This window comes from Meles meles, chromosome 12 (assembly GCF_922984935.1).
Source record: "Meles meles chromosome 12, mMelMel3.1 paternal haplotype, whole genome shotgun sequence".
Classification (NCBI taxonomy): domain Eukaryota; kingdom Metazoa; phylum Chordata; class Mammalia; order Carnivora; family Mustelidae; genus Meles; species Meles meles.
The window spans coordinates 28,581,442-28,600,355 of NC_060077.1; the positions used below are offsets into that span (position 1 = coordinate 28,581,442).

At 42.8% G+C, this 18,914-nt stretch overlaps 1 protein-coding gene and 1 gene segment (V, D, J or C); both read left to right on the forward strand.

Moving 5' to 3' along the window:
• Positions 1-18,914, forward strand: part of LOC123954077 (immunoglobulin lambda-1 light chain-like) — a 1,184,917-nt gene that overhangs the window by 434,015 nt on the left and 731,988 nt on the right. The gene's annotated exons all lie outside the window — the stretch shown is intronic.
• LOC123954073 overlaps positions 16,717-18,914 on the forward strand; it is a 721,845-nt gene continuing 719,647 nt past the window's right edge. The window contains 2 exon segments of the V gene segment in view: positions 16,717-16,832; positions 16,949-17,256. Of these exon segments, the coding sequence occupies positions 16,787-16,832; positions 16,949-17,256 (354 nt within the window).

An 18,914-nucleotide genomic window follows, 5' to 3' on the forward strand; every position in this document is an offset into this window, starting at 1 on the left:
GCAAGGCAGGCTCTTAACCAACTGAGCCACCCAGGTGCCCATGCAAAAATATTTTTAACTCTTTTTTAAAGTATCCACTGCGTCCAATATGATGGATAAATGTATAAACCTGAGCAACAGTCACACACGCTACTGACTGAGCCGGCCATGCACCCCTAAAGACGTTACTTTTGATAGAGATGATTTGAAATATTTTAGGTATCTCTATGGTATAAATATCCACCAGGGTGTTTCTGTTCAATGCAATCAGGGAATCAGTCTCTCTGGGCAATTCTCATTCATGGGTTCATAGAAATTCTCATTATGAGAAGTTCTTTATAGATCTTGAATATCAGACTTTTTTGCTGTAATGTCATTTGCAAATATCTTCTTCCTTTCCATAGGTTGCCTCTTAGTTTTAATGAATGTTTCCTTTGCTGTGCAGAAATCTTTATCTTGATGAAGTTCCAAAAGTTCTTTTTTCCTTTTGTTTCCCTAGGAGACGTGTCTTGAAAGAAGTTGCTGTGGCTGATGTCAAAGAGTTTACTCTCTATGTTCTCCTCTAGGATCCTGCTGGATCCTTGTCTCATATCTGTGCTTTTATACTTCTACATGGGAATGAAATGGCATGTGAATGAAAAACCATTCATGTTCCCATTCATTTCCTGGGACTGATGCCATACATGTTGTCTGGATATTTTCTCTCTTTTTCTCTGTCTTTTTAACTTGTCATTCTTTAAGGAAACTCTATATTTCTTATAACCTAAAAGAGAAGAAACTAGGTATTGATTTTTTTATTTTAAAAAATTTTATATGCTTTAGCTTTATTGTTCATTAACAACCTTATGTGCCCCTATTAATTATGTCTCCTTTTGTGACAGTGAAGTTTATTATTTCTATGTCATGTGGAATTATGTGGGCACAATCCTGCAACATAATTTTATATGAAACACTTACTCTTCTATTATAGGGGGCTCTGGGGATGCTTCTATAAGTCATAGAAGATGGAAGAGATGCAAGGCAATTCCTTGTGAAAATGAGTTTGGCTTTTTGTAGGCAGCATTTGGATGTTTGGAATGTTCATAGAAGTTCTCGCTGCAGCGATCCCACGAAACAGGGATCCAAGCTAATGGGCTTCAGATTCATTTCAGATGGGTGGCTGATTATGACAAGGTCATGATCTAGTTACTATATTATCATCTGAAAAATAGACATCATTACCAAAACAATTCCTCTTCCCAAAAACACTTTTTCCTTTGTGTCTATCTCAGAGACCCCAATTCTGTTCATCCCATGCTCTGGGCCAAGACACATTGTTCAGAACCTCTTGCAAATCACTGTCAGGTGGTATGAACAGTGATATGAAAAGAGTGTCAATGGAACATCTCTACTGTATAAAATTACTGGATCGATCTATCAGTCCTGATCAGTTTTGCTACAAATCTACCTCCTCCTAGATAAACACACAAGCATCTGTCTGTGGGCGAGGAGACTGCTCCAGGAAGATCTTACCTGTACGTCAGGTCACAAATGTGCACAAAGAGGCTGAGAGAGAGCATCCTATGTCCATTGTGGCACACAGACTTACTCTGGTGAAAAGTCCCTAGACCTGGTTCCCTGAGGCCATCTTGACTTCCACCCCCTTCTCTCAAAAGCTCAGACTGTGGAATCTTTTCTTTTGAATTCAGTGAGGTATTTTTCTACCCTATTCAGTTCTCTCTTTCTTGCATTATTCTTGTTTTCAAATCGTGTGGAGAATTCAGTCATTTCCTCAATGTACTCTTTTGTCATTGTTGAACCACCTGGGGATGGATTAATTTAATGTATGATGATTACTCAGCCCTGAGCCACATTCGCCTCGTTTACTCCATCCCCGAGACATGACCTTCCTGGTATGAGCAAGGTGATTCTGAGACGGTATGTCTGAGCCACTCGATTTTCAGGTGACATATTTCACTGTGGAGGAAGTGTAGGATCTTGAATTGCACCAAAGTGAACCAAGGAGCCTGGGACTAAGCTGGGGTGATTTGGAGGAAGGGCAGGAGGAGGAGCAGAGCATGGGTTTCCAGCAGTCTCTCCACTGCCTTCTCTGGTCCTTGGCATTTATCCTGTAAAGCCACCAGGGAGCAGCAAGGGATTGATACTCAGGAAAAGTAATTTTTGTTGTTCTTCTATCCTGTGTGCAGTTTCAATACCAGCTTCTGGAGCCACTGTAAGTGGGATACGGGGGGAGGGGTGGTCTACTATCCATTATGTTCCAGTAGTTCTTTCACGGAAGTTCCAGTAAACATCATGTAACTTCAAACCACTGTAGAGCAGGTTAGTGACGCTTGGGGACCCGGTAACTGAGGGACACCAATATGGAGTTGAGGGAGAATGAGACACCAGCTCTTGCCTGTGTTCCTGGGAAGAGGAATAATCAAATCTCCCCTAATCTCAGCCAGCCTGGAGAGCTCTTTTTACCCTCTTCCTCCACAGCAATGTGGTCCTGGTATGCTTCCCCATCTGCACCAAAACTTCCCCAGTGGAAGGTAAGGATATTGCAAGGCTGGCTTGAATTCCTGGAATCTGTCATGGACTCTGTCTCTCATGATTCAGAAAATGCATGTGAAATGTTTTTGTATGTGGATAGCTAAGCTCTACTGCCCAGGAATGCAGAAATATCTAGACTAGAGGTTGAGGTCAGAGTGGTTGAAGAGAGGCAGGTTAAGAAGCACTTTTGCATGGAGGCTCTTATCTCCTCTGAGTCTGGGGGAGGGGATAAGGGAGTTATAGGGGAGCCAGACCCAGACGTGGGGTCTCAGAAGGCAGTGCTCTCAGGGTATCTCCACCATGGCCTGGGAACTGGTCTTTCACACCCTCCTCACTAAGGACACAGGTGATCCCCCCATGGAAGGGAGCATAGGAAATCTGAGCTCATCCTTTGTCTCCTCCTCAGTCTCACCTGGGTACCCAGCACTAAACTCACTAGACTGTATTCTTTCTTTCTTCGGGGTCTCAGCCCAGCCCTCCCTGACTCAGCTGTCCTGTGTCCAGGGCTCTGCGGCAGGCAGTTACCATCTCTTGATGATATTGGGAGGTATAACATTGTCTCCTGGTATCAACAACTCCCAGGCATGTCCCCCAATCTCCTGATTTATTATGTAAGTTCTCAACCATCAGGGATCCCTGATCATTTCTCTGGCTCCAAGCCTGGAAGTACAGCCACCCTGACCATCTCTGGGCTCCAGGCTGAAGATGAGCGGGAATATTACTGCTGCTCACATGCTGATAGTAACACTTCCCACAGTGGTGCCAATTCATGAGGAAGTGAGATCAAAACCTACCTCTTCTCAAAAGCTCCCTACTTGCTCTGAAAATGCTCATCCTATGTGGGGATATCGGAAAGCTTATTTCTATGGAGACCCCTCCCGCTCCGGGACAGGTGGAGTAGTTTCGTCAGGATTGCACACTTCATAGAATTCATAGTCTATTTCCTGAATGTCTTGTCCCTTCTGACATGGACCATTCAGGTTTGACTGGAATTCCCCTTTTAAACCATCTAGTTTAAAAAGCACTGTAGGCCAGGCACCTCTCTTTGGATGACAGGGACTTTAACTCCAGAAGGTGCACAGCTCTGAGTAATATTGTCTCTGTATAGAAGATTATGTGAAGAACATCCTCTCTATAAGGCAATAGAGAAATGCACTCTGATGAGATGTCCTGGAGCTGAGCTCTTTACAGGTATCATGACTCCAGTTCCTTCTACCACATCCAGAAAATCTGAAAAATTCTACTCTTTTTTTTTTAGATAGTTCTACTGTTGACTGAGCTCATGCTCTCTCTCTCTCTCTCTCTCTCTCTCTCAATCTTGTTCTCTCTCTCTATCTCGCAATACCTTTCTTTTAAACTTTGTCAAAATCCAATTGTTTTTCTCCCCATGCCATTGTTCTCATCTAAGATTCCTTTAGGGTTTGGTTTTCTTTGACTTCTAACATTTCCTCAGACCTGAGGCTTCAACTTCCACACTAACAGAAGCCATTTGACAAAGCTGTGCAGTTAAAAGCTACCTGTTCCTGAAGCCCCTGGTGTTGCGTGGAACCTATTCCTTTAGTAAGCAAGAAAGAAGGAGGAGAAGGAGCAGAGCAGGGATCCCAAATTTCAGTGCATTTCCTGAAATGTGGATTGCAAAATATGTGGCCACCAGGGCAGCGAGGATCTGGATTTGGAGAAGACCATGACTGTGATTTACCTGGGCCTGTATGAAGTCCTAGGAACTAATTTCTCTTGAGTCCTATAAAGGAGGACAATGAGTGAGGGGTGATCCAAATCTCTTGTGCCTCAATAGTTAGCTTGAATGGCCAACAAATATCCTCAGGCCTCAGCCTCAGAGTCCTGTAAGAAAGGAGATGAGAAACATGAGTGCCTTTTCTCCTTGGAGGAGAGCAAGGGTGTAAGTGGTGAACCACATCACCTCTGTCTTGTTGCCTTTGGAGAAAAAAGCCTAAGTCTGTGTTCATCCCATTTCTTCTGGAAACTGTCCCCACCATCAATTCAGTCAGCACAAAGAGTAAATACTGGGATCAATCATCAACATTTTAGGGACTCCCACAAAGGAACTAAGGGATATTGCAATTTGGCTCCATTTCCTACACACTAACATAAGCCCTGTCCTAGAAAACCCATAACAAATTGTTTTAATCCTTCATCAAAATGCTACTGCAGTAAGATGCAGAAGTTTCTAGAATGAAGTGTCAGATCAGAGGTGGTGAGGAGACGAAGGGCCAGGAAGCATATTTGCAAGGAGGTCCTTACCTCTTCTGAGGCAGTGGGAGGAGATAACAGAGGTGTGGGGCATCCAGGCCCAGGATTGAGGTCCCAGAAGACAATTCTCTTGGGACGTCTCCACCATGGCCTGATTCAGGTCGTCCTTACCCTCTTCACCTGGGACACATGAAGCCTCCAGAAAGGACCATAGGGACATCTGGCCTGGTATTTTGACTTCTTTTCCTCAGTTTCCTTAACTGCCAAAGGCAGTTTGACCTTTTCTTTAAGGTCCCAACACTGATTTTAACAGTGTGTATTCCTCTGTGTTGTCATTCATTTTCCATTGTATCTGTTCTTGATATTTCATCTTTCTTTTATTCTTCTTCTTTAACTTTCTATAGTTATGGAACCATCTTGTTTCATTCAACCTGAATGATAAGGATGTATGCATTCTTTTTGTTTTATTTTAATGTATTTTAGCTTTATTGATTATCAATTACTAATCCTATTATGTGAGAATTTCCACTTTGCTCCAGTTGGTGGCAATCTTGCTTCTTATTTGCATATCATGCTTTATTTTGTGGTCACAAAAATCTGGAAAAATAAAATAATAGTGTTCCCTGCACCATGATGTCCTGAATTTGGTCCTTGTACTAATAGAGCATGGATCAGAATAAAAGGCAGCTCCTGCATGTACCACAGGAAGGAATCTGGACACTGGACGGTAGCCAGGGAACCTCTCTATAGTGACCTCATTAGTCAATGATCCAATCTAAAAGACTATTCACTGACCCTGAGAACTAACTGACAGATTTAGAAGGTCATTAGTAGGTTACCATTTTCATTAGTAGGTTATTAGTAGGTCATTAGTAGGTTACCGAATAGTAGGTTACTATTTATTATCTCATAAATAGACATCATTAATTCTAAAATAAAATAGCACATATAAGTTCAAAACACACAGGAACATAGGTTGCAAAAAAATATGTTATCACTGTGTCCTGATACAGATTTTCTTTTCATCAACCTCATGTTCACCAATTATTTCCTCCCATCTTTCACCAGAGCATCACCTCTTCCTTTAACATTCTATCATAGGATATGACCAAAGACACTAGAATAGTTTTATCAGAACATTCACAGTCTATAATATGCCCATTTATGAGAGGATGTTCCTATTTCCATTCTAACTGGGACCAGTCAGCCTTGATTTGAATCTTTGCCCAAAATCCATCTCTAACAGAAAACATGCTGAATTGAAAATCACTTGGTGGATGAAAAGACTTTACTTTACAAATCAAGATGGCCCTCCTTGAACCCAGGCATCAACCACTTTGACCTTGCCTTCATCAACTTCTTGCTAGACATGATCAAAGGTAAGGGAAACAAAACCAAAAATGAACTCTTGGCATTTCATCAAGATAAAAAGATTTTGCCCAGCAAAGGAAACCATCGACAGACTTAAAGACAACTTGCAGAATGTGAGTACATATTTGCAAATGTCATATCAGATAAAGGGGTGATATCAAAAAATCTATAATGAACTTATCAAACTCAACACCCAAATAATAAATAATCCAGTGAGAATTTGACAGAAGACACGAATGAGATTTCTCAAAAGAGGACGTAGAAATGGCCAACAGACAGATGAAAAAATGCTCAACATCACTTGGCATCAGGAAATACAAATCAAAACCACAATGAGGTACCACCTAAAACTAGGCAGAATGGCTACAATTAACAAGTCAGGAAACAACAGATGTTGACAAGGATGCAGAGGAAGTGGAGCCCCCTTACACTGTTGTTGAGAATGAAAACTGGAACAGCCACTCTGGAAAACAGTATGGATGTTCCTCAAAAAGAAGAAAATAGAACTACCCTATGACCCAGCAATTATACCACTAGGTATTTAACTCAAAGATACAAATGTTGTGATTCAAAGGGGAACTTGCAACCCAGGGTTTATAGTAGCACTGTCCACAATAGCCAAACTATGGAGAGAGCCCAGATGTCCATCAACAGACAGGTGAATGCATAAAGATGTGGTGAATATATATATATATATGTATATAGAATATATATATATATATATATATATATTACTCAGCCATCAAAAATATGAAATCTTCTATTTGGAACACATGAATGGAACTAGAAGTTATTTGACTGAGCAAAGTGAGTCAATCAGGGAAATATAATTATCATTCGATTTAACTCCTTTGTGGAGTATGAAACTAAACAGAGGATCAGTGAGGTAAAGAGGGAAAAATAAAATAAGACAAAGTCAGAGAGGGAAACAAACCATTAGAGACTCATAATCAGAGGAAAAAATCTGCAGTTTTCTGGAATGGAAGTGGGTAATGGGATGGGGTAACAGGGTGATGGACATTAAGGAGGGCCCACGATATAATGATACTGGATGTATATGCAACTGATATAACACAAAACACTACCTCTGAAACTAATAATACAGTATATGTTATTTTTTAATTGAACTTAAATTAAAGAGATAAAGAAATATTAAAAATTGAAAAGAAGTACAAATCTTTAAGCAATATTAATTACAGAAAAAAAAAGATGACCCACCTTGCTGGGTTATTTCAGAAAAGCAAGAGAAGGAGAAGGAGATGCCTCTGGAGGAGCCAGGGGCCTGGTATTGAACAGGGAGGGCAAAGAGACTAGAGTAGGGGAACACAGGAGAGATTTCCTGATCCCACTCAGCTGTCTTCCCTGGTCCTTGTGTTGCACAATGGGAGGCCACCATGGCATTGGGAAGGCCTGTGTTTGGGAAAGATTATGGATGTGGTTTACCTTGGTCTGATGATGATCCAAGAGCTGCTTCTCCCTGAGAGCCTCCTATAAGGGAAAAGGGATGGTGCTTTTCCCATCTGTTGTATTAGGTCCAGACCATTGGGCACTGAAGGAAAGATAGGAAACTCTCCATGGGTTCGATGTAACTACAAATGTCAGCCTATTTCCCAGTCTGTTCTCTGTGGTTTAGTTTTCTAGGGATGGCCGCTTCTACCCTTTGCAGGCTCCCAGGGCTTATGGTGGTATGCAGAGGGAGAAATGGCAGTGTCTGCTTATTCCAACTTAAATGTAACCCAAAAGGGATAATGCTGATGTTAACATGGAAATTTGTCAGTTTGAGCCATAGGAAATAGATAAAGGAGAAAATAGGAAAAGAGTTTGAAAGCTTTTAGAGGAGGTCCCACTGCCTCTGCTAGTATCCCTTCATGCAGCAAAGTCGGGAGAGGGGCCAGGACATGGGAGCTAGGCCGTGCAGAGGCAAATGGGCTGCATACAATGTCCAGGTCCTGGCACCAAGGAAGGAGATTAGAGACCCAGGGAAGGGGCTGGTCCAGGACAGACCTCTCAGGTCTCCTTGGGCAGGTCTGGCAATAGGGCAAGGCTGCTGTGGAGATTCAAGTCATTCTGCCCAGACCATGGGTGCCGTCAAGGTCTCCAGGGTCCCCCAGGTGCTCCCATCACTTGGTTTGGGCTTCTCCAGGTTTCCCATCAGCATCCAGCCCCTGGAAGCCAGCAGGGTCGACAAAGAAGGGCTTCAGCCAAATGTTCTCTTCCTTTGAAGGAGAGAGGCCCAGGCTGTTAGCCAGAGGGGACTCAAGGGGGATGGCAGTCACTAGGCGATGGAAGGAGGAGAGTTTGAAGGGTTGTTGGTAACAGAGAGTGTCCCCCTTGACTCTCAAATACCTCTTTTGTTCGCATGTCTGCTGAGTGGGCTTAGCACCAATGAGCACCCTGATGATCCTAGCTGGGAGGATCTGATATTGTCTCCGCCATGTCTCCTGCAAGAGACTTAGAAGGAAACTGGGATGGGGCATAGCATTGTCCTCCTCTATCCCTGCCTCCCAGGTGCCAGGGCTGGGGTTGCTGCAATCTGTGGAAAGAACCTGAGGCTGCCCTAGGTTCTCCAGAACTCTAGCAGGTATTAGTATGTCCACAGGACCCAGGGAAGGAGAGAACTGGTGCTCCCCCTTGGTGAGTAGTCAGGCACCTAAGTGCAGAGCCTGAACCCCAGCCTCACCAGAGCCTGAATGCAGTTGGATCTCCCAGAGCACCAAGGAGGGGCAGAGTATTCCAGGCACAAAGGCAGGGATGCTATCTTAGCACACTCGGGGAGTGGCAAAACATAGCCGTACCTCCTTGCACCACCATCCTGCAGGTTGTCCTCTTCACAGGTTCCCTGCTTAAGCTTGATGGCTGAACTGCATCAGGTGTCCAGTTTAATTTTTTTTTCTTTTGTGTACAGTTGTTGCTGCCTGTTGCTGACCTGTGATGATGATGGTTTCCCAGTGATGCTTACTCAGTGCTTACTGTATGCATGACTCCGTATGCCACATTGATTTACAAATAATGGTCACCTTCTCTGGGAAGACTGCATGTGGGCAGTTTAGGAAGTTCAGAGAGGGTCTTTAAGGAGGAAAAACAAGGAAGGTTCTGCTAATGGCAGATGGGTGAGTTCCATGCACCGCAAGTCCCCCTGATTTACAAACCAGTGTGGTACATACCAGTGAAGATTATTGCCTTCGTCTTTCATTTACATTGGTTGTATAGTGTCTAACATATACCACATTGTTCCATTCAGTCATAATAACTTTATGAAAGAATGTAGGAACATTCTCTGTTTTCATTTTGTCTGCACATTTCTTTCCTTTACTAATGCAGCCCTCCCTCTGTAACAGGTGCACATCTACCTGGAAGACTCCCTTTCAGTATTCATCAAGGATTTTAGGGGCAAACAACAGAGACTACTGTAAAAGAAGATGCAATTACAAAAAGGGATAACTAAACAGAAATATCTTCCTTGCTAGGTGGATTGCAAGGGATTCCAGATTTTAGAAGAACTGGTTTGTCAATTATAATGTACAATAGATATTTAAGAGAAAGCAACCGTGACATTACCATGTTGACAAGTCCTGTGTTCACTGTCAGGAAGAAAGGTTGTTCTCCACCTGAGTATTGCAACCTCAAAGCTTGGGTTGCAACTTCATATAATAGGATTGCAAAAGTCAATCACGTGGTAAATCAAGAAAAAGAAAGAAAGAAAGAAAGAAAGAAAGAAAGAAAGAAAGAAAGAAAGAAAGAAAGAAACAAGCTTATGGAAGAAGGAAGGAGGAAGACATATTTTCACAAGGTTTCTGTGCCTTCAGTGTTCCAGCTTTAGGAGGCTGGCTTTATTTGGTCCTGTGGATGTGGTAAGAAGGGAGAAAGAGAGGAAAACTGAAATGCGTTCACACACACACACACACACACACACACACACACAAACACACAAACACACAGGAGCGACTGGGTGGCTCAGTCAGTTTGGCTTCTGCCTTCATCTTAGGTCAAGATCTGGAAGACTGGGATAGAGCCCTGCAGCTCAGCAGTGAGGCTGTTTCTCCCTCTGTCCCTCCCCTTGCTCCTGCTCTCTCTCTCTCTCTCAGATAAATAAATCTAATAATTAACACACACACACACACACACACACACACATGACTGAAGAAATAACTCCAAATAAAATGGAATAGAATACTGAACAATATGAGGTTTATAACAAATACCAGTCTTGTGGACACAGACATGCACCTCATCTAACCTGCACCTGCCTTCTTAGGTTCATCTTTCCATAGAACATCTAATATAGGCAACATAATTTTTAGTCTTCACTTCTTAGGTTGAGACTCAGAGTATGGGAAAGGGAAGCTATTTATATAAGGATGAAAGGACAGAAGGAGGAAGAGAAGACACAGATGTACAGCTGTTGTTCCTGGACTGTGCTCCTTGTTCTCTTTAGTGGTTTCCTCACACCTGTACACCTGAGCCTCTAATGGGCAGGTGGTGAATGGGTGGTGGTGACTGACCCACTAGTGGGATCTGATGTTGTGGAACTTTCAGCACAAAGAAGTGGGGTGGGGTCAGTGATATGCCTGCAGCAGAGGGAGACCCCCTTTCTCCCCCTGCCAACAGCAGGTGTTTGCTTGTGGCAGGCAGCAACACTTTCCTAACAGTAGAGAGATCCTGGAGAGTGGGCACCCTTCAGAGGGCATTGCCCAGGCAACACAAGACTGGGATCATCACAGAGAAAAAGTCTTGTCCTAGCAGAGACATTAAGGGACCAGGCACCCAACAACTCAAGGGACTTCAGCACATCAGTCTCTCCCATGCACATCATTTACAAATAAGTTGTTGGCTTTTTGTGTTGCACCTGCACCAGCACAAACAACTAGGGGTGAGAATGGTGACAGCCTGCAGCTGGGTGAGAGCCCACCAACAACAATTCATAACAGATGTTTCCACTGGGGTGGACAGTAACTCTTTTCAAACAGTAGAGAGATTCTCAGAAGATGGAGCCCAGCAGAGGGCACAAAACAAAGGGCCATTGCCTCAAATAGTCACAGACACATGGTCATGGTATAGCAGAAACACAGAAGGCCCAGGAGATCATTACTATGAGTATAAGCAGTTCTTTGTCTTTGGACAAACTAGGCATAAGAAATCAAGTTCCTGACCTTCAAAAAATACATGGAAATTGTTTGAGTCTTTCAGCTAAGCTTTACTGTCCAGGGATGTGGAAGTATCTAGAATGACGAATGTGGGGAGAGACACGTGCAAGAAGCACTTTGTATGGAAGCCTCCTTTGAGGCTGAGGGAGGCTATAATAGAGGAATGGGTGATCCAGGCCAAGGACTGCAGTCTCAGAAGATAGTGATGTTGATACATCTCCACCATGTCTTAGACTCTGGTTCTTCTCAATCTCTTCCCTCAGGGCACATGTGAGGACTCAAGGGAAGCATTCATGTGGACATGTGGGTCGATTCACTGTCTCTAGTCAGACACACCTGAGAACACTGCACTGACCTAATAAGAGTATATTTTTACTCCTTTCAGGTTCCAGGGACCAGTGTCCCATGACTAGTTTCCTTCAGTGTCTGGGTCTCTGGACAGACAGTTACCATCTCTTGTGCTGAAAGCAGGATTGACTCTGGGAGGAGGTATAATTATGTCTCCTGGCACCAACAGTACCCTGATATGGCCCCCAAAGCTCTGATTTAAAATGTCAATACTCAACTCTCAAGGATCCCTGATCTCTTCTCTGGCTCCAAGTCTGGCAACACAGCCTCCCTGACCATCTCTAGGCTCCAGACTGAGGATACCATGAGTATTTCTGTTTTTCATAGGCTGGTAGTGGCATTCTCCACAGTGGTGCATGTTCTTGGGGGAACTGAGAAGAAAGCTGCCTTGTGCTGCTTCCAGGATCTCCCCCTGTCCCAAGGATGCTTCCCAAGCCCTTTGAAGCAGTGGTTTCATGCAGCGTGCTCTGGAGAATTCAGATCTCTCTCAGGTCCTCTCCTTGATCAACGGAAGATCCCAAAGCCACAGTCCTCTGGTGTTTTCCTTTGGTACAATGCTGGCTTCCTCTTTGCCTTTGTGCTCTGGTCCCAGAATGGGACTTTTATCATCTTTTCAATTCAGCAACAAAGAAATGAAGAATCAGTGTCTCCATCAGTGTGGGCTCCTTCTAGGAAAACTCCTTTTCTTCCAGAAAAAAAGAGATAGCTGATTGGTTTGTCCCTCTTTCCTCAGGAAAGCCAAAGCATGTTTTCCCTGATGTGCAACCAATGTCTAGCTGGACTTCCAGTTGTGATGGATTGTTAATTAATAAAAATAAATTAATTAATTTATTAAATTATAAATAGATCCATGAATTGTTTGAACAATGGAATGAAGCTAGTCTTAGGCATCAAATGACCTGGGAGGTGCCCAACTCTAGTCATGTTGCCAAAAGTTGCCCACTTTAGCATTGGAAGTGCTATGTCCTTGCAACAACCTCATTCCCAGGTGGGAAATCAGGAAAGATGATCACTGTGTTGCTTGTTTTGTGTCAACCTGAATGGGTCTCGAGGTGCCCAGATGAAACATTATTTCAAGATGTGCCTGTGAGGGTGTTCCTGGGTGAGATTAGAATTTGAATTGGTGGGTTCAGTACAGTAGACTGCTGTCCTAAATTGTGTGTGCCTGACCCAATCCATGAGGGCCCAAGTGGAACAAAAGCCAGATAGAAGAAATCACCTCCATGTCCCATCTCTGTTTTTTTTTTTTTTCAGTGTAACAGTATTCATTGTTTTTGCACCACACCCAGTGCTCCATGCAATACATGCCCTCCCTATTACCCACCACCTGGTTCCCCCAACCTCCCAACCCCCGCCCCATCAAAACCCTCAGGTTGTTTTTCAGAGTCCATAGTCTCTCATGGTTCATCTCCCCTTCCAATTTACCTCAACTCCCTTCTCCTCTCCATCTCCCCTTGTCCTCCATTTTTTTTGTTATGCTCCACAAATAAGTGAAACCATATGATAATTGACTCTCTCTCTGCTTGACTTATTTCACTCAACATAATCTCTTCCAGTCCCGTCCATGTTGCTACAAAAGTCGGGTATTCATCCTTTCTGATGGAGGCATAATACTCCATCGTGTATATGGACCACATCTTCCTTATCCATTCGTCCGTTGAAGGGCATCTTGGTTCTTTCCACAGTTTGGCGACCGTGGCCATTGCTGCTATAAACGTTGGGGTAGAGATGGCCCTTCTTTTCACTACATCTGTATCTTTGGGGTAAATACCCAGCAGTGCAATGACACGGTCATAGAGAAGCTCTATTTTTAATTTTTTCTTCAAAAATCATGTACACCAATCCTCATAATTACATTAAAGTTCATATGTATAAAAATAAACTTTTAAATTTAAAATACACTATTTGTGTACCTCTATATAATGTAGATTTCATATAATGTATATATTAAAATTATATATAGAACATTACATATTTATGTACAAAATATGTTATATATTTGTATATCAGTACATATTACACATAATATATTTAAAAGATAAGTATTATATACACACACAAACACACACACACACACATACAGATACACACACTCACACACACAAACACAATTCATATTAGTTCTGTTTCTAGGGATAGCCCTGAATAATAGTCACCCTCTTGAGAGCTCAATATTTCCATAATGCTCTCACCATAAATTATTTTCAAATAGCTTTTTACTACCTACCTTATTCCTTTCCCTGGTAATGGTCAGCAAATTCATGCTTCAATCTTCAAGGCCAGAACGGTGTCATATATGGAACCCCTCAGCAGTTGGGTCCCAGCACAGTGGGAAGGCAGTCTATGCTTCTGAGAACAGAATAGAGACCTGAGTTTGCAGCCCTGTCTATGCGAGGCTGGTCAGAGACAGCACCTGCTGTAGGCTATGTGTCTTTGTAGATACAAGCAAGTTGCTTACGGGATCATTGTCTTGTTGTATTCCAGGGTCTCTGGTGTAATATGTGCTCCCTGACTGTCGTGGCATCAATGAGATTTTTACCAAGTATTCACAAGGCCCCACTGCTACTTCAACAGTGTTTGCTTTTGAATGGGACCAAAACTTTCTTCTGAAGAATTAGTCGCTATTTTCATAATAGGGATAATTATCAGGAAAACCAAAAAATACCTGTCAAGTGAACAGGATCACTGCAATATGAGATTTGTGGAGCTCCCTTAGCCCTTCGGTCTTGTGTGTTGTGTTTCAACATGTAGGAATGTGTGTCTTCTCAAACAGTTAAACTATACATATTTTAAAATTTTTTTTTCAAGACTAGAAAATAAATTCCTTTGGTAGAACAACCTCAAATGTTTTAGAAGTTCTAAATACCAGTATCCCACCTATGCTTTTATTAACCTAGGTAATATTTTATTATCCCTGGGAAGGGAATTTGCATGTGAGTGAGTAACCATTCATCTCTCCATTGATTTTTGGGGGGCCACATGCCATACATGTTGCCTGGATATTTTCTCTTTCTCTCTGTCTCTTTTAATATGCTATTGTTTATGGAATCTCTGTGTTTAAAATGTCCTAGAAGAAAAGAGAGTGAGTATAGATTTCTTTATTTTAAAATTTTGACATGCTTTAGCTTTATTATTCATTCATTATAATGTGTACCAGTGTTAATTTGCCTCCTTTTGTGGCAGTCAAGCTTATTATTTCTCTGTCTTGTGTATTTGTGTGAACACAACATTCCAACAGAATTACACATGAAACCCTTACTCCTCTATTATAGGGGACCCTGAGGGTGCTTCTAGAACTTGCAGAAGATGGAACAGATACAATGCAGATCCTCATGAAGACCAGTGGTTGGTTTCTTGCAGAAAGCATCTGGATACCTGGACTCTTTAGAGAAGGCCTCCTGCTATGATCCCCAAAGACAGGGATCCAAAATTATGGGCTACAAATCTAGTTTCAGCAGCTTTAATGACTGATTTCAGACAAGGTCATCATGTAGCCTCCGTGTTATTATCATCCAAAAAATAGACACATTTACCTAAACAAATGTCTAAATAATTCAAGAGTTAAATGTTTAAAACACACAAACCATAACCTCAAATACCAAGTGATTATTTCCCCCCAAACCCTTTTCCTTTGTCCCACCAAGTGGCCACCATGCTGCTCATCCCATGCTCTCAACCAGGGAAATGTTGTTGAGAATGGTTTGTAATCACCTGTCATGTGGTATGACAGTGACATGAAAAGAGTTTCATCAGAGCAACCCTTCTGCCTAAAATTCCTGGGTCAATCTATCAGACCTGATCAGTTTTTCTACAAATTCACCTCCTCCTAGAAAAACACACAAGCATCTCTCTGTGGATGAGGAGACCTTGCCTTTGGAAAGCACACAGCTGTGAGGTCAGATCACAAAGTGTGCACTAAGAGACAGACAGAGAGCATCGTGTGTCCCCTGTGGCCACACAAACTTGCCCTAGAGAGAAGTTCTAAGAGCTGGGCCCCTGAGGACAATCTTGACTCCTATCCCCTTCTCCTAGAGGCTCAGACCCTGGAATCCTTTCTCTTGATTTCAATGATGTATTCCTCTACCCTACTAAACTCTCTCATTCTTGTGTTATTCTTGTTTTCTAATCATTGGCACAATTCAGTCATTTCCTCAAAGCCCTTCTTTTGTCATAGTTGAACCAACTGTAACTGAATTTACTTAATTTGTGTTGTTTCCTCAGCTCTGAGCTACACCCAACTCATAGACTCTATCCCTGTGACACGGCCATCCTGGTATGAGCAAGGTGATTCTGAAGGGTATTTCTGGGCCACTCGGTTTTCAGGTAACATATTTTGTTGTGGAGGAAGTGTGGGCTCTTGAATTGCACCAAAAGGGCCCAGGGGGGCTGGGACTGAGATGGGAGGGTTTGGAGGAAGGGCAGGAGGAGGAGCAGAGCATGGGTTTCCAGAGCTCTCTCAGCTGCCTTCCCTGGCACTAAGCATTTATCCTGTAAGGCCACTAGGGGGCAGAGAGAGATTGAATTAGGGGGAAAAGCAGTTTTTGTTCTATCCTGTATACAGTTCCAGTACCAGTTTCTGGAGCCACTGTAAGTGGAACATGATGCGAAGGGCAGTCTATGATCTGTAGTCTTCCAATAGTCTTTTCATGGAAATTGCAGTAAACATCTAACCTGAAACCACTGAAGGGCAGGATAATGATGCTTTTGAACCAGGTAACTGCGGGATACCAAGAAGGGGTTGAGGGAAAATGAGACCCTAGCTCTGCTTGTTCTCCTGGGAAGAAGAGAAATGGAATCTCCCCTAATCTGAGCTAACCTGGAGAGCTCTTTTTACCCTCCCCCACACAGCAAAGTGGACCTGGGATCCTCCACCATCCACACCAAGACTTCCTCAGTGGAAGGTAAGGATATAACAATCCTGGCTTGAATTCCTGGGGTCTGTCATGAGCTCCATCTCTCATGATTCAGAAAATGCATGTGACCTTTCTAGAATCCAGATAGCTAAGCTCTACTGCCCAGGCATGCAGAAGTATCTAGACTAGAGTTTCAGGTGAGAGTGGGTGAAGAGAGGCAGGTCAGAAAGCACATTTGCATGGAGACCCTTCCCTCTTCTGAGGCAGGGGGAGGGGATGAGAGAGTTATAGGGGAGCCAGACCCAGGCTTGAGGTCTCAGAAGGCAGTGCTCTAGGGACATCTTGGTCATGGCCTGGGCTCTGGTCCTCCTCACCTTCTTCACTCAGGACATAGGTGAGTCATCCAGGGAAGGGAGCATAGGGAAATATGAACTCATCCTTTGTCTCCTCTTCAGACTCACCTGGGTACCTAGCACTAAACTCACTATATTGTGTTCTTTCTTTTTTCAGGATCTCTGGCCCAGTCCTCCCTGACTCAGCCGTCTTCAGTGTCTGGAGCTCTGGAACAGACAGTTACCATCTCTTGTGCTGGAACCAGCAATGACATTGGGAAGTATAATTATGTCTCCTGGTATCAACAGCTCCCAGGCACATCCCCCAAACTTCTGATTTATTATGTAAGTTCTCGGCCATCAGGAATCCCTGATCGCTTCTCTGGCTCCAAATCTGGCAGCACAGCCTCGCTGACCATCTCTGGGCTCCGGGCTGAAGATGAGGCTGATTATTACTGTGCCTCATATAGAAGTGGTAGCACTTATCACAGTGGTCCTAGTTCATGAGGGAAGTAAGACCAAAACCTTCCATGTGCTCACAGGCTCCCTGCTTGCTCTGAAGATGCTTCCTCAAACCTAACCATGTGCAGAGGGGGTTTCATGCAATATGGCCTTGAGTATAGACTTCTTTCTGAGATCCTCTCTATCCTGCAATGTAGTGAAATGAAACAAGCTTACTGGTAAATTGCCTGGGAAAATGACAGTCTCTTTGTTCCTTGCTATGTGCCCAAGACATTTTCATTAAATTCTTCAAAATCAGGAAGAGAGAGACAAAGACACCTGTGCTCTGTATAATTTTCACTGTTCTCAGGGACATCTTTAATTTAAATGACAGACTCTCACCTGGAATCATTTATCCAGAAATAACATTGTTTTACTCAACTCAGTATCTGCCATATTGTCAACATCATCCTTCTTGGTGGATTATTGTGCTGCATATCACATATCACATATGTTTGAGAAAATAACTCAGTGAAAAGCTGAAGATCTAGCTGAAGGAATGAGCTGGAAAGGAAGATGTTGTTTTTCCAGTGGCCCTTAATTTTTGACCCCATAACCAAGGAAGCTGAGCAGGGAAATTTGGAGTTGAGAATCTATGGTTTGTAGAACCTCCCCTCTCCTCCGACTTATGAGTCCCTATCCTGGATTTAGCTCTGTCTCTCTAACAAGGCGGATTCTTTCCAACATGATTCCGTTTTCTACTGGGGAAGAGAAGGCTTGTCTGCACTCCCCAGGGAAGCCCATTTTATCTGTTTTTCATTAAGAGCAAGCCCAAGTTCTACCTAGAATCCCAGTTACTACAAATACATACACATAATATGTCTACAGATTCTCTATCCATTAACAGAACCAGAGGTATACCATAGGAAACCTGTTTCAATAAGTAATTTTTCTCAGTTTGCCAGAATTTTCCTCGTTTTAGTTGTGAAACTACCATATCTTGTCCATGCCCTCACTCTGGACCAAATCAGGATGCATGGTCAACTTTCCTGAGAACTCAGTCTCTCTCATTATGTTCTCTCTTTTAGTTAATTTTCCCAATCTTTTTCCAGTTGCCTCGTTTCTTCCCCATTAAATGGTCAATCCCTTCTTGTGATAATCATCTGGTTTGGAAATATGCCACACATTGACCCTTAAGTTACTGGGTCACATCACAGTGAGAAGGATATCCACTTTTGAAGACACAGAATAAAGACTTGAGTTAGTCCCTCAACTTTGTGGAAGGCTTTACAAAGACTGTACCTGTTTATGGATGTGTGTCCTTGTCACTCTCTGGTTAGTCTCTGTGTTATCTGGTATAAGAGAGCTTCCAGACTGGGATGGCAATAATAGGATCATTAACAGTATCTCCATGTGCATATGAAGGCAGGAGAAACCATTGCAGATTTTAGTGAGTCCCTTTTTAAGATGTGGCTGCCAGAACCCTCTGACAAAGTGGTTAGTATGTTAATAATAGGGAATATAAAGTAATCCTGAACATAAATATTGAGTGAACAGGTTGGTTAAAATATGACATTATGGGACTGCCATAGACTTTTGTGTTTTGAGTATGTAGTCTCATGCTGTAGGTAGAACACCCTCTTGGGTACTCTGAAAGAGTGAAGCTATATATCCTTAAATTTTTTTTATGAGAAGATGAGAAC